Source organism: Mauremys mutica, chromosome 12 (assembly GCF_020497125.1).
Source record: "Mauremys mutica isolate MM-2020 ecotype Southern chromosome 12, ASM2049712v1, whole genome shotgun sequence".
Taxonomy (NCBI): Eukaryota; Metazoa; Chordata; order Testudines; family Geoemydidae; genus Mauremys; species Mauremys mutica.
In genome coordinates, this window is record NC_059083.1 from 5,174,836 (window position 1) to 5,190,394 (window position 15,559).

The 15,559-nt window shown below is 64.4% G+C and overlaps 1 protein-coding gene across 1 annotated transcript; it reads right to left on the reverse strand.

Annotated features, from left to right (window-relative positions):
• Positions 1-1,996: 1,996 nt before the first annotated feature.
• Positions 1,997-12,626, reverse strand: LOC123345602 (chloride intracellular channel protein 1). Its single transcript, XM_044982586.1, has 6 exons — positions 12,573-12,626; positions 5,316-5,425; positions 4,858-4,983; positions 4,373-4,479; positions 3,013-3,194; positions 1,997-2,299 (listed from the first exon to the last, which is right to left on the reverse strand). The coding sequence occupies exons 1-6, from the start codon at positions 12,609-12,611 to the stop codon at positions 2,138-2,140; spliced, it is 726 nt and encodes a 241-aa protein (XP_044838521.1). The 5' UTR covers positions 12,612-12,626; the 3' UTR covers positions 1,997-2,137.
• Positions 12,627-15,559: the final 2,933 nt, after the last annotated feature.

Here is a 15,559-nt window from a genome sequence, read left to right on the forward strand (position 1 = left end):
TGAGGGGCATCGGCAGAACTGGGGGGGCAGGGGCTGTGGGTCGGGAGTGAGGGGCACCGGCAGGGCTGGGCTGGCAGGGGCTGCAGGTTGGGAGTGTGGGGCACCCCCCAGTCCCATTGATAGTTTCTTTAGTCACGTGCACTCGGGGCTGCTCCCTTTCACGTGGGTTGTGCTGCCCCCTGGTGGCCGCTCTGGCCAATTGCAGCCACTCCACACAGACCGGACGCCTGGGTCCCAGTCCCCCGCCCGGACGCCTGGGTTCACTCACCCTCGCCCCTCCCCCCTAGGGGACGGCTTGCGCTGCTACACCTGCCTGTTCCCCACCATCGGCCCCCTGGGACTGCCTGAAGTTCGTCACCCCCTGCGCCCGCCGCGGCGCTGCCTCACCTCCGTCGCCAGGGGCCGCCGAGGTCAGGCCGGCCGGCCGGGCACCGGCCCCGTCGCTGGGGGGGGGGGCGCACAGCGGTGCCGGCGGAACTCCCTGCGGCCAGATTTCAGCAGCACAGCAGGGAGCCAGGCCCCGGGGGCTGAGCCGGGGTTACTGGGACAGGCTGATGGTGGGAGCGGTGGGATTCCCGGCCGCAGGGGCTGGGAAGGGGCCGGGGGAGCTGCCCTCGGTCTCCGTCTCACTCACTCCCTCCCTCCCCTGCCCCCAGGTGCCCTGGAGCTGCTCGTCTATGAGAAGAGCTGTGGGGAGGCCAAGCTCTGTGGGGCCCGGGGGACGCGCTGGCTGCTGGGGGCCAATTTCACCTACTCCACGGCCTGCTGCTCTAGCGACCTCTGCAATGGGGGGGCCCGGCCGGCCTGGGGGGCGCTGGGGGTCACCCTGCCCTTCACCCTGCTGCTCTGAGACCCCCCCAGAGCCCTGGGACCCACCGTCCTCCAGCAGCTCTGAGACCCCCCGAGCCCCTCCCCGCTGCCTGGGGCCTCAGCCCCTGACCCTCTCAGAGCCCCCCACCCAGCCCTACCCCCCCACACCATCCTCCAGCAGCTCTGAGACCTTCTCTCTAAGCCCCCCACCACCATCCCAGCTCCGTCTCAGCCCCAGTGCTGGGCTCTGCCCCCCTCCAAACCCCATTGCGAGCCCCCTCCCTCCTCCCAGCCCACCCCACAGCACCTGGGACCCCTCCTCTTCCCTGTCCCCCCCCTTGAAAGCCCCAAGACACCCCCTCCAAGACTGACTCCCGCTGAAGATCTGTGCCGCCCCCCCCAAATTGTGCTTGGGAAATAAAGAGTTAAAAGCTGCCCCCTGGGGGGTGATTGGAGGAAAGGGGGGGGTGAAACTGGGGGAGGGGTTACAGAGTATTGGAGTTGGTGGGGGAAGTGGGATCAAGTCAGTGGTGGTTTCAAGGCCCCCCTCCCCGGCTCTGCCCCACCTCCTAGCACTCGCCAGGTGGGGCATTGAAGTGTCCGGCTACCTCGAGCCATGTGACCGCTGCCAACCAATCAGAAGTTCTGAATCTCCCCACCCCCCCAAAACTGCCCTCCCTCCCCCCAAACCGCTCCAAGTTCCTACCCCCAGTGCCGGTCCTGGTCTCTCCCCCCCACGCAGGCGCTGGGAGGGAAGCAGGGCCCCTAGGAGTAAGAGCCCGGCACTGCCGTCCCGGATGCCTGGGTCCCATTCTCGGTCTCCAGCTCCCTAGGGGTGAGCGCCCCGCACTGCCGTCCCGGACACCTGGGTCCCATTCTCGGTCTCCAGCTCCCTAGGGGTGAGCGCCCCGCGCTGCCGTCCCGGACGCCTGGGTCCCATTCTCGGTCTCCAGCTCCCTAGGGGTGAGCGCCCCGCGCTGCCGTCCCGGACGCCTGGGTCCCATTCTCGGTCTCCAGTTCCCTAGGGGTGAGCGCCCCGCACTGCCGTCCCGGACGCCTGGGTCCCATTCTCGGTCTCCAGCTCCCTAGGGGTGAGCGCCTGGCGCTGCCGTCCCGGACGCCTGGGTCCCCTCCCCTCCCCTCCCCTCCCCCAGACTCTCATGACTTCACCCAGGGGAGTTTTAAAGGTTTATTTACCAGGTTTAACATTTCAGCGCGAATCCCCTGCCCCCCTCCAGGCCGAGTACAGACCCCCCGAAATCAGCCCCCCCCCCCTTCCAGGCTCTGCAGCCCCCATGCTGGGGTGGGGCCCCGCCGGCCCCCCAGGCTATTTCAGGGCCTTGGCCACCGTCTCGTAGGCCAGTTCGATCTCCTCGGCGTCGGGGCAGGTGCTGGCGAACTCCTCGCGGGCGTAGGCGTTTCGCAGGTACCGGTGGATCCCCTCCAGCGCCTCCGGGATGGTGAATCCCCGATACTTCTTACACACCACCTGGGGGGGGCATGGGGGTCAGGCCGGGCCGGGGCCCACGGAGCGCCGGGGACTGACGGGGCCACGGCCTGACCCATGGCCCGACCCACGGCCCTACAACTCCACAGCCTGACCCATGGCCTGACCCACGGCCCTATAGCTAAACCCACAGCCTGACCCACGGCCCCGCAGCTAGATCCATGTCCCCACCCATGGCCCAACCCATAGCTAGATCCATGGCCCCACGCACGGCTGACCCACAGCCCTATAGCTAAACCCACAGTCCTGCAGCTAGATCCTGTAGCTAAACCCACAGCCGGCCCCACAGATACAGAGATTGATAGATTGAGAAAGCACCAGCCAGACCCACCCGTCCCACGCTCACCGGCCGCTCCCAGATTCTCAGCCGGGAGCCGGAGCCCCCGAGAGCGACAGAGCCGGGGAGAGACTGAAACGCCGTCCCGGGCGCGACACGGAGCCCGAGAAACAGCCCCAGAGACAGCCCGGCTGCAGGATCCCGAGCAACCGAGCACGGCCCTGGGGCCAGAGGAGAGCGCCCCCTGCTGCCCCCCGCCCCGCAGTGCTGCGCCCCCCCCGCCCCCTGCCACCCACCCCGCAGCGCCGGGCCCCCTGCTGCCCCCGCCCCCCAGCACCGCGCCCCCTGGTGGCCCCCCAGCGGCCGTGGTGGCAGCGGCGCCCCCCGGTGGCCGGCCCGGCCCCGGCCCCGCCCCTACCTGGAGGATGTGCAGCTTGGGCAGCAGGTTGCAGTCGGCCAGCGTCAGCTCGTCCCCGTCCAGGAACTTGCGGCTCGAGCGCGTCTCGTCCTCGGCGCTCGTCTCGTCCAGCTCGTCCGGCAGCGGCGCCGCCAGGTAACTGTTCAGCACCCGCAGCGCCTTCAGCAGCCCCTTCTCCAGCACTGGGGGCCAATGAGACGCACGAGCAGACGGAGGGCAGCCAATCAGAAGGGAAGGTCATCGGAATGGGGCAGACAGAAAGGCAGCCAATCGGAATCCAGGGGAGATGGACGGCAGCCAATCAGAAGAGAGGGTAAAGGAAGCGGGGCAGAAAGAGAGAGGTGGCCAATGAGAACAGAGCAGAGATGGAAGACAGCCAATCGGAAGGGAAGGTCGTGGGAGTGGGGCAGTCAGAAGGGCAGCCAATGGGAATCCAGGGTGTGGCATCCAACCAGTCAGGAGAGGGTAAAGGGGGGGAAGCCAATGAGAATCAATAAGGAGATATGTGGCAACCAATCAAAAGGGGGAGAAGCTCACAGGAGCAGAGAGGCAACCAATCAAAATCCAGGGAAGCTGGGAGCCAGCCAATGAGCATCAAGGCGAGATCAGAGGCAGCCAGTCAGAGGGGAAGGTAACCCAGGAAGGCCAGAGATGTAGCCAATGAGAATTTAGTGCAGATGAGGGGGCACCAATCAGAAGAGAGGGTAATGGAGGCAGCCAATGAAAATCAAAGCAAGATCTGGGTGATCCAATGGCAGACAGCAGCAGCCAATGAGAACCAAGCGGAGACAGGAGCGACCAATGAGAGGCGACAGAGGGATTGTAGCAACAGAGAGAAGGAGCCAATTAGAATGAGGAGGGAACACAAGGGGCAGCCAATGAGAGGACAGAGCTGGAACCAATCAGAACCAAGGGGAGAGGAGCTGCCAAAGGGACATGTCCAATGAGAACTGAGAGGAGACGCATGCCGCCAAGAGAGGGAGCCAATGAGAAGCAGGGGGTGATGTGGGGTGGCCGAAGAGACACAGAGGGGCCGACCAATGACAAGAGGCAGCCAAGAGACAGAGCCAATGAGAACAAGAGAGAGATAAGTAGTGGCAGAGAGACAGCCAATGGCAATGGGGAGGAGGCGGGGGTTGACTGAGAGGCGGCCAATGGGAACAAAGTGGAGTCAGACAGGCAGCCAAGGAGAACAAGCAGGAGATGGGGGAGGGTGAAGGTTCGCCCAGGAAGCAGCCAATGGAAAGACAGAGAGCGACCTGAGGCAGCCAATGAGAAGTGAGGGGTTTCCCCTCCCCCTCCCCAGGGGGATTCCCCTTCACCCCTCCCCCCGCCCCAAGGATCCCCCTCCCCCACTCACCGGGGTCCTGCGCCGGGTTCGAGTTCTTGATGTAGGCGGAGAACTTGGCGAAGATGTCGAGCCCGGCGGTGTTGGACTCGGGGTTACGGGCGGCCAACCTGGGGTACCTGGGGGGGGCAGTGAGAGATGCAGGCATGTGGGGTCCCCCCTCCTTTGTCATCCACCCCCCCAGACACCCCCTCCTCACACACTCCAGCCCCCCCACACCTCCCCTCCAGCCTCCAAAACCTGCCCCGATACCCCTCCCTCGTGACCCCCGCACTCCGAAGATCCAGCTCCCCCACCCTCCAAAAAACAGGAAACACGCCCCTCCCCCACCCCGGAAAGCCCCTCCCTGGAGTTCTCAGATCCCCCCAGTTCAGCGACGCGGTGGGCGGAGCTACCCCCGGTGGCCAGCGGAACTCCCTGCCACATGACAGGGGTCCCATCCCGCCCTTCCCCCACACACGCTCCCTGCCACCCCGGACCGGCTCCTTGGCACGTACTTGGGGGGGCACAGCACCTCCTCCAGGAACTCCTCAATCTTGTTGGTGTCGGTCCGGACCTCGGTCCCGTACATCAGGAAGGGGAGCTGCCCGCCCGGGCAAAGCTTCTGAACCGTCTCAGTCCTCCTGCAATGAGAGGCGGGGGCTGCAGGTGGGGAGTGAGGGACATGGGGGGGTGGGAGGGGCTGTGGGTCGGGAGTGAGGGGCACCGGCAGAGCTCGGGGGGAATCAGCTAGCAGGGGCTGCGGGTCAGGAATGAGGGGCACCAGCAGGGCTGGGCTCGCAGGGGCTGTGGGTCGGGAGTGAGGGGTACCGACAGAGCTGGGGGGGGGCTGGGCTGGCGGGGGCTGCGGGTCGGGACTGAGGGGCACCAGCAGAGCTGGGGTGGGGGCAGGGCTGGGCTGGGCTGGCAGGGACTGCGGGTCGGGAGTGAGGGGCACCGGCCACGTCTCACTCACCGTTTCGTGTCCACCGTGGTGACGTTGAAGGTGACGCCTTTGAGCCACAGAACCATGAAGAGCCGCTGGGAGAAGGGGCAGTTCCCGATCTTGGCCCCATCGCTGCCGGCCTGGCACAGAGCAGAGGGGTCTCAGCATCCACCTCCCCCGGGCCCCGGAGAGGGGCAGGATTGTCCCCAGAGCTTCCACCTGCCCCCCCATCCTGCCCTGGAGCTGCCATCCCCCCATGGGGCAGGGCTGCCCCGCCCCCCTGGGGACGCCCTGCTCCGCCCCCCTCGTGTTATCTAGGCTGCAATACCGGCAGCCACCACCAGGGGGCGCCACTAGCTATAACGCCTGATAGGTGTCCTGCTGCCATACCCGCCTTGGCCGCCAGGTGGCGCCCCCTTGCTAGACAGACGCCATTGGGGGGGGTGACTGCCATACCAGCTTTGGCCACCAGGTGGCGCTCTAAGTCTGCCCTATAGGGACCCTGCAGCGGGCTCCCCATAGCCCCCCTCAGCTCCCCCAGGGGCTGCGCTCCTCCGCCCACCCCCTCCCGCTCGGTGCCATGGGGGCGGGGCAGGGACTGGATCTCCAGGGATATGGGGGGGGCGCACCCCATGGGGGGGGGGGAAGGCGCTGACTGACAGGCCCTCTCCTGACAGTGCCTTGGGGGCTGACGGGGGGCGGCTGGGGGAGGGGGTAGCAGCAGGAAAGGGAAGGGCCTGTGGGGTGAGGTGGAGTCTGCAGCGGGGTCTGGGGGCAGGAGGGGGTGGGGTGGGTGCAGAGGGGAGGTGGTGTCTAGGGGGGGCAGGGGTGGGGGCAGGAAGGGTTGTCTGGGGCACAAGGGGATGGGGTAGGGGCCAAGAGGAGAGGATGTCTAGGGGGGATGGGAGGCAGGGGTCTCTGGGACAGGAGGGGGTGTTGGGGGCTGGTAGGAGTGTGAGGTTCGGGGCAGGAGGAGGGGCACAGATCTCTGGCTGTTGGGGAGGGAGTTGGCTGGGGGGTTAACCCCTCCCACCCCCTCCAGTTCAGGGGGTCACAGGACACCCTGCCCCCCCCAATGCAGGTGTCACAGGGCACGGCCGTGGAAACAGGATCCCAGCTCCCGAGCCAGATCCTGCTGCCTGTTGCCAACACCCGCCAGGCCTCCAGCCGGTTGCCAGGGAGACGCCCGGCAACCAGCCCCCTCCACCAGGTGACAGGCAGAGCCCATTGCTGGGCAGCTGCTTCACACTCGCCCTTTCTACCAGCACCCACAACCGGTGCCTTTGGATACACAACTACCCCTGCAAAGGGTGGCTACAGTGACACAAGGAACCACCCCTCTCAACTGGGCCACACCCACAGCCGGTTGCTGTAGAAACCGGTCACACCCACACACAAGGTGACAGGCCTGACCGGTCGCCATGGAGAAACAACACACACTGTCCAGTGATGGTTATTACAGAGACGCACCCGCCCCTCCCTGCTATCCCGGACGCCTGGGTTCTCTCCCTGGCTCTGGTAAGGGAGTGGGGTCTGGTGGGGGGGGGGGCTGGGAGCCAGGACTCCTGGGTTCTCTCCCTGGCTCTGGGAGGGGAGTGGGGTCTAGTGGTTAGATCAGGGGGGCTGGGAGCCAGGACTCCTGGGTTCTATTTTTTGAGTGACTACCTGTCTCTGGATGAGGGATGGGACATGGGGCCTTCCCCATCTTGGGGCCTCCAGCTCCGACTCAGCCCCAGAGCAGGGGCCCAGCTGGCTGGGGGGGGGGGCGCAGTGGGGGTTGGGATCCGACTCAGCCTGGGTTCATGGGTTTACCTTGAGCCAGGGAGGGGGAGGCAGCCGGTGGTTTTGGGGACGATTCATCCAAGTCCCAGAAGAAAAATGTTAATGCTGGGCAGGGAGTAGCAGGGGGTGAGGAGTGAGGGGCACTGGCAGAGCTGGGGGGGGGGGACAGGCCTGGGATATCGGGGCAGCGGGTCAGGAGTGAGGGGCGCTGGCAGCCCTGGGGCAGGGGAGAGACCAGGGCTGGGCTATCAGGGGCTGCGGGTCAGGAGTGAGGGGCACCAGTAGACCTGGGTGTGTGTCATATGCCCTATACCGTGAAGTGCTGCAGTGATTCCCCTTTGACTATCCCCTCCCTGCTCTCCCTCGTGAGTCCAAGCCCCCAGTATCCACCTTCACCCAGTCCTCAAACAACCAGAGCCCCGAGATAACACCCAGCACCCCCATTCCCACCTCCAATCTGTCCCCCCTCCCCCTGGGCCGGCGGGCCCCATCCCTGCCCGACACTGTCCGAGGAAAGGAAATGCAGGGCCTGTCCCTTTAAAACCAGCCCCCCTTTCCGTGTAACGCCCCCCCCCCTCCTTACACCAGCCCTGGGGAGACATTCCAGCCCCAGGGACTCCAGGAGGGTTTTATAGGGAGACTCGCCCTTCCCAGGTACAATCTGGCCAGGCGGAGCCGGGAAACGTTGCGTCAACCCGAGGCAGGTTCTTTACTGCACTGTGGTTGGGGCCCGCTCACCCCCTTCCCTACAGTGATGTCACCCCAGCAGGTTATTTCAGTCACATTCCTCCACCCTCTTGGGTTAAATGGTTCCTTCCTCTAACTTCAGTCCCCGCCCCCCAGGTCATGGATCTGCTGCGGGGAGCTGGGGGAGGGGGGGCCAGCAGGGGGCGCCGGGCTGTGGGGAGCTGGGGGAGGGGGGGCCAGCAGGGGGCGCCGGGCTGCAGGGAGCAGGGTGAGGGGTCAGCAGGGGGCAGGGCAGGGGGCTCGTCTGGGGCCTTTCCAGAATCAGGGGCCCGCACCAGGTGCTGCACAGACAGGTAAGGAGAGAGGCAGGCCCTGTTCTGATGAGTTTACTCTCTACCTAGAGAAACCAGAGAGAAATCAGGATCCCCATTCAACAGATGGAAAAACTGAGGCAGAAGAGATCGAGTGACTTGCCCAGGGTCCTCCCTCCTAGGACTGGGGAGAAAACCCAGGAGTCCTGGCTCCCCACCCCGCTGCTCTAACCCACTAGCCCCCACTCCCCTCCCAGTGCCAGGGACAGAACCCAGGAGTCCTGGCTCCCAGCCCCCCCTGCTCTAACCCACTAGCCCCCACTCCCCTCCCAGAGCCAGGGACAGAACCCAGGAGTCCTGGCTCCCCACCCCGCTGCTCTAACCCACCAGTCCTCACTCCCCTCCCAGTGCCAGGGACAGAACCCAGGAGTCCTGGCTCTCCCAGCCCCCCCACCCCCCACCCCCGCCCCGCAACCCAGCAGACCTCACTCCCCTCCCACACCGGAGTCCTGTTCTGCCGTAACTAAAGTTACACTAATTTGCAGCCACTCTGAAGTCCCAGGCGCCGCACCCCAGGGAGTGGGTGAGCCCAGCCCTCAGCCCTGTTTGGATTTTAAACAGACGAAGAAAATCTGGTCCAGGAACCTGCTCCAGCGGAAAACAACAGGAGACAAGCGGGGGTAGCTAGGAAGGAAAACCAGACACAGGAGGGACCATGCACAGCTGAGGATAGAACCCAGGAGTCCGGGCTCTGAGCACCTCCTGCTCTAACCACTAGCCCCCACTCCCCTCCCAGAGCCAGGCAGAGAACCCAGGAGTCCTGGCTCCCAGCCCCCCGCTCTAACCACTAGCCCCCACTCCCCTCCCAGAGCCAGGGAGAGAACCCAGGAGTACTGGCTCCCAGCCCCCACCCTGCTCTAATCAGTATCCCCTCTCTTCCCCTCCCCTGGGAGAGAACCCAAGAGTCCTGTTTTGTATCCCTGCCCCACCCTGATCCAGACACACACACAGGAAAGAGGAAGAAAAAGATGAAAGAGGGGAACAGAGTAGACACCGCAAGAAAGAAAGAAAGAAAGAAAGAAAGAAAGAAAGAAAAAGTCGAAGGAGGAGACGGAGCAGAAGGAAAGGCCGCGACTGCGTTACTCAACTGCTGGGGCGTACAAAGCTCGTACAAAGTTTGGATAAGATCTCCGGGGGGGGGGGGGGGGGCAACACCTAGGGAGGGAGAGAAAAGAGGAGTGGGACAGACCCGTGAAAGAGGCAGACAGTTTAACCGAGCCCATATCCCAGTTAAACCAGCCAGCGAGAGAGAGAACGAAAGGCAGAGAAGGAGGGAAGGAGAGCGAAACAGGAGAGCGAAACAGAAGAGGAACTGGACAGAGCCCCCGGCTGTGTAAACAGAAGCAGCTCCAGTTTGATTGTCCAAGGGGATCTTCAGACCAGTTGAAAAGTTTTCCTCCAATGAAATTTTCCCCGAATCAAACGTTTCAAACTGCAGGCAAAAAAAAATGGTTCCTGCCGAATCACTGGTTTTTCCCCATCTCGGTTTAAAAATTGCCCCAGTTTCAGGTGTTTCAAACCCCGCTCCGGGCACACTGGCTTCCGAGCGGCTTTATTTCGGTTTAGCTTAGTCCAGTTTCTCACCACCGGCCTTGTTTACACGGGAAACTCGCTTCAGTGTTTGAACGGATGCAGGTGCTCCGGGGATGCGTTAGGCGGCCTGGTGGTGGTTTCACGTCACCCTATGTGACAGAGATGAGTCTTTCAGCCGGATGGCCAATTAATTCGAGTTGGCTGCATTCAAGGTAGCGTAGTCGAGCTGCAGTGAGATTGTCCACAGGACAAATTAACTCCCACGATCCCCAGAGCGGGCGGATTAGCCGCCGATCGGTTGTGCCGTTTCAACCCGAAGCCTCAGACTAGGCCCGAAACAGCTTTCAAATCATGCCCCAATTTGAGAGTTGGAACATTTTTCATTCCCGAATTGGGACGAAAAGCCAAAATCTCAACATTTTACGCCACCCGGAAATCTGACCAAAAAACCCGCTTCCGGTGAATCAAAACATTCGGTTCATTTCAAAGTGTTTCATTTCGGTCTGAATCTTTTTAAAACTCAAACTTCCAACCCAAAAGTCGTTTCCAAGCAAAAACCGAAGCTTTTCATTCCAAGAATGGCAAAAACCAGGATGGGTCAACGTTCGCCAAACTTTTCCTCCCTGATTTTTTCACCCCGGAACAGGAACGTTCATTGAAATTGACACCTTCACAAAGGAAATTTTGGTGCTGGGAAACTGGGTGTTCCCCCCGCAGTGCAAAATGTTTCATGGAGAAAATTCACACGCACCCCGTACAGTCATTGGGCGAAGCCAGGCACAAGTAACGCCGCACTCAAGGGAAGATTAATCCAGGACTTTCGTGCTTTCATTAACCCGACCGCTCGTCGTGATTTTTGAACAGCTCTTTTTGCATTAAAAAAAGTGTCGCTTTGTTGATAACGTTGGCAAAACAGGGTCGGCTTTGACAAATCGCCAGACTCAAAAAAAACCCAACAACAAAAGTTGTCCGAAAGTTTTGTGGCTACGTTTTCGAAACAAAACAAAAAAACATTCCGGTTTTACGATTCAAACCGGCTTTTTATCGGGACACTTAAGCTAATCAGACCGAAAGAAGTTTTTTTTAAAAGTTTGAAAACAGGAAGACAACATTTCGATTGACCCAAACTGACCAAACGTTTGGGGGTTTTCAGTCGCGTCTGGTGGAAACGGCCACTTTTCTCTCTCAATTCAGAGCTCTAAGATATTTGTGGGCCGGGGAAGCCAGCACCAACCCAGCTCGGCTGCGTGTGGGGCGATTTCAAATCAGGTTAGAAGCGTCTCAAAGCAGTTTGTATCCGAGGGAGGCGAAACTGCTGTAAAACCAGGGATCACGAGCTGTGCCGGGGGAATTCAGCTCTAGCAAGGGCCAACGGCTGGAAGTTGAAACTGGACAAAGTCAGAGGGGGATAAGGTGTAAATGTTTTAACGGGGAGGGGAGTTTACCAGTGGGACAACTTGCTGAAGGATGTGGTAGAGTCTCCGGTTTTAATTCCAGATGCAAAGATCTGCCCAGGCTGGGCCAGGAATCGCTGCAGGGAAGTGCCAGCCTGTGTCAAACAAGCGCTGGATCACAACGGATCCTCAAATCTAGGAATTTCTAGCTGAATATTAAAGTGCAGGAGTCCAGGTGCTGAATAAAGGGGTGGACGTCACCGGGGAGCAGCGAGCTCAGGGCCCGTGACGCTCAGTGGTTTTCGATTTGGGCGTAGGCCAGGCCGGAGAGAAACAAAACCCGCCCGCCGAGGGAATGCCAGCCATGCAAAGAGCCCGTGTGTATTTGCATCCGGTGCTAACGTTAGCGTCTGTCAATCCGACTTTCCCACCTAGGCCGGTCCAGCACGCGTGTCTTCTGCCGAGCCCGTGACGTCCCGGCCACGCTTGGAAGCGTCTCACACGCAGATCTGAGCGCGGGATCAGGCCGGAGCTGGGCGGTTGCTCAGGTCCTTGGTCATTTTGAAAAGGTGGAGTTGGGGGGGGGGGGGATTAATGGGGGGGGTCAGACAAAGCTTCTTTCTGGCCGAGCGCCCGGCTGAGGAAGCGGTTTCGTTTTCAGCGTCGGAGGAGAGGAAGGATGCAGGTCGCAAAGTTAATCCCCCCCCATCCGCCAAAAAAAGAGAAATCAATCGAAAGCTTCGCATGTTTCTAAGCCACAAAGCTCGTCTGACCAGCCCCGAATTCGGGGGACACGTCGGGGTCCCCCAAGCTGCAGGTTTCGCACACACGCACCCCAGAAAAGAGACGCACCCCCGAGAAGTGCCCCCAGTGATCTGTAGGGCACGGGACAGACCCCGCGTGTGGTGGTGGGGTCCCGGGGTCCCGGCCCAGCACAGGGCGGGGCCGGCTGGGGCCGCGGCACTTCGGGGCCGGCCGGCTGCGGTGGCCTGAGTCCGTTGAAGACACTTCCCCAAATGGGGCCGACGTGAGTCGCCGAGTGACCCCGGGGAAGAGCGGGGGGGAGGGGAGGCGGGACCCACCCAGAGGCCGGGCAGGGAACAGGGGAGCGAGGCAGAGCCGGAGGAGGAAGGCGGGAGAGGAAGGGAGGAAGTGGGGGGGGGAAGCGAACCGGAGCCAGGCGAGGGGCGGGAAAGGGGGTGTGGAAAAGACAGAAGGGGGTGAAGGGGTGTGAAAAGGAGGGGGGGAACGGGGGGAGGGGTGTGAAAGGGGAAAGAGAAAGGGGGGGCAGGGGGGGCAGGAAGGAGTCGGACCCCCCACTTCAGGGGGAAGGAGTTGATCCCCCTCCCCCCAGCTCCCCCCGCCCCTGGGGGGGATTCAGAGGGGGGAGTGAAGGGGGGCTGGGGGGGTCTCTCTCCTCTGGCCCCACTCCCGCTGGGGGCCGGGGGGGGGCAGGCCGGGCTCCCCCCGGGAGGGGGGGTCACTGCGGAGCGGCTCCGGAGTTTGGGCCCCCCCCTTACCTTGACAAACAGCTCCACCTGCGTCTGCTCCTCGGCCATGGCCCGGGGCTGGCTCCGGGGCGGGGGGTTAGAAACGGACAAATCCCCCCCGCTCCGCGGCTCGGGCGCGTTTCAAGGCTCCCCCACGGGGCGGGAAAAGCCGGGGCCGGGCCGGGGGGCGCGAATCGCCCCACTTCGGAGTCCTGCGAGCAACTCTCGGCGCAACACGGAGCCGATCCGGAGCGGCGGGTCCGCCCCGCCAGCCCCACCCAGGAAGAGAGTGAGTCACCGGGGAGGGGAGGGGGCAGGCGGCGGGGGGGGGCTGCCTCTCTCTCCTGCCAGCCCCGCCCCCTCCCCCCGGCCCCCTCCTTCCCCACCTCCCCCCGCGCCTCTGCCCCCCACCTCCCGCCCTCTCCCCTCCCCCCCCCCGCTCCGCTCCGCTCCGCTCCCCCCGTCCGGGACAGACAGACGGTGCCAGTGACAGACTCGCGTCCTCCGGGGCAGCGGCAGACAGAGCGGCCCCCAGGGATCAGGACTCCTGGGTCCTCTCCCAGCTCTGGGAGCGGAGCAGGGGCTGGTGGTTAGAGCAGTGGGGGCTGGGAGCCAGGACTCCTGGGTTCTCCCGGGCTCTGGGAGGGGAGCAGGGGCCGGTGGTTAGAGCAAGGGGAGCTGGGAGCCCGGACGCCTGGGTTCTCCCGGGCTCTGGGTCGAGCAGGGGGGGCTGGGAGCCAGGACTCCTGGGTTCTCCCGGGCTCTGGGTCGAGCAGGGGGGTGGGTACAGGGAGGAAAGACCCACGTGGCCGTGGCAGGGCGGAGACTTGAAGCGACACAATAAACCGCTGTCTTCAGTCATGAATGGGGAGCCCCTGGCGAGGCCACGGAAATCCGGTGTCGGTCATTTCAACGGCTCACAGACCCGCGGGCAGGAAAACTGGAGGGGGCGGGCAGGGATGTAAAATCACCCCACACTGATAACTGACCCCCCCCAGGGGGCTGCGGGTCGGGAGTGAGGGGCACCGGCAGGGCTGGGGGGGGGCAGGGGGCTGCGGGTCGGGAGTGAGGGGCACCGGCAGGGCTAGGGGGGGCAGGGGCTGCGGGTCGGGAGTGAGGGGCACCGGCAGAGCTGGGGGAGGGGGCTGCGGGTCGGGAGTGAGGGGCACCGGCAGAGCTGGGGGAGGGGGCTGCGGGTCGGGAGTGAGGGGCACCGGCAGGGCTGGGTCCCATGTTCCCCTCCCTCCAGCTCTGTTGTTTACCAGGGTCGGGGGAGGCTGATTACAAAGCTCCCCCCACTCCCCCCCCCCAGCCCTTGGGGTGTCTCAGGCCTGACCCAGCCCCATGGGGACCAGAGCCTGCTGCCCCTCCCCCATCCCCCATGTGTATCTGTGTATCCTGCGCTCTCGCCACCCCCCCCCACCCGTCCCTCCTCTCTCCATCCCCCACCCCCCCCAGCTGCCCCGCCCCCTCCGCCCATGGCAGCCGCCTGCTCTGTCAATATTGACCTTGGCAGCTGCCCAGGGGCCTGTGACCCCTGTGGGAGGCCGGGGCCCAGAGCCTGGATCTGGGGGGCTGGGGGACACCCCGGGACCCCGAGCTGCTCCCTGGGGGTCCAGCCGGGCTCCTGCCCACGGGGGCCTGATTTAACCCCTCGTAGCCCATATCCCCCCCCCCAGCACAGCCCAAGGGAGCCCCCGGCTGCAGCTCGGCCCCGGTTACCCATTAACCAGCAGCAGCTTCCCCTGCCCTGGGGCTCAGCCTGCAGCCCTGGGCCAGCACCGGGGTCCCTGGGTAACCAGCCGCCGCGCCCCACCCCAGAGGGGCCGCACCTCTGCACCGGGCGAGGGGTCCCCGTGTCAGCCCCACACACACCGCAGAGCGGCTGCATCTCTGTGCTGGGCGAGAGTCCCTGGGTAACCAGCCGCCGCGCCCCACCCCAGAGGGGTCCCCGTATAACCAGCCCCCACCCCAGAGGGGTCCCCGTATAACCAGCCCCCACCCCAGAGGTGGCTGCGCCTTGGGGTCAGTGACAGGGCGGCCAAACGTAGGGGCCCAGTGAGCCACGAACAAGAATCCTCAGACGTTCGGGGGCCGCGAGATGCCCACAACCTGCCCCATGGGGTGGAGCTGCCAGGGCCTGGGGCTTCTGCCCTGATCTCTCCCCGCCCCCAGGGCAGAAGCCCCAAGCTCCCCCCTGCCCGGCCTGCTAGGCGGAGAAAAAGCGGGGGGCCTTGGGGGCTCCATGAGCTAGAACATGATGGGGGGGGCTGCAGTTCATGGCCTGGCCAGGAGAGGGCAACAGATCATCAACTGCAACCATGAGCAACACAGCCCTGCCGGTGCCCCTCACTCCCGACCTGCAGCCCCCAGCCCAGCCCTGCCGGTGCCCCTCACTCCCGACCCGCAGCCCCCCTCCCAGCCCAGCCCTGCCGGTGCCCCTCACTCCCGACCCGCAGCCCCCAGCCCAGCCCTGCCGGTGCCCCTCACTCCCGACCCGCAGCCCCCCTCCCAGCCCAGCCCTGCCGGTGCCCCTCACTCCCGACCCGCAGCCCCCAGCCCAGCCCTGCCGGTGCCCCGCACACCCGACCCCCAGGCCCCCGCCCCCCTCCCAGCCCTGCCGGTGCCCCTCACTCCCGACCCGCAGCCCCCCTCCCAGCCCAGCTCTGCCGGTGCCCCTCAGTCCCGACCCACAGCCCCTGCTACCCCAGCCCTGCCCATCCCCCCGCTCCACTGGTGCCCCTCAGTCCCGACCCGCAGCCCCCCCCAGCCCAGGGGGACTCTGGCCGTTCGGTGTCCGGCTGTTTCTCTCTCTGGTCCCCAGGGCTGGCGCCTCCAGATCGAGTTTCCTGGCTCTGGCTGGTTGGCAGGAGCAGCTGTCGGCTCCAGGCCCGGGGACCGTCTGTTCATCTCCCCTGGGTGGGGGGAGAGGGGGGGACGTGGGCCCAGGCAACACAGCAGCTGCCACTCGCGGCATCTGCGACTCAGAGCCCCAGGAACCGGCCTCGGGCCTCGGG

Excerpts from the sequence above, each read along its gene's own strand:
- LOC123345602 (XM_044982586.1), bottom strand. The coding sequence starts at position 12,611 with ATGGCCGAGGAGCAGACGCAGGTGGAGCTGTTTGTCAAG. Across the intron at positions 5,426-12,572 it reads AGGTGGAGCTGTTTGTCAAG|GCCGGCAGCGATGGGGCCAA; the intron begins GTAAGGGGGGGG and ends GCTCTGTGCCAG. Across the intron at positions 4,984-5,315 it reads ACCACGGTGGACACGAAACG|GAGGACTGAGACGGTTCAGA; the intron begins GTGAGTGAGACG and ends CTCTCATTGCAG.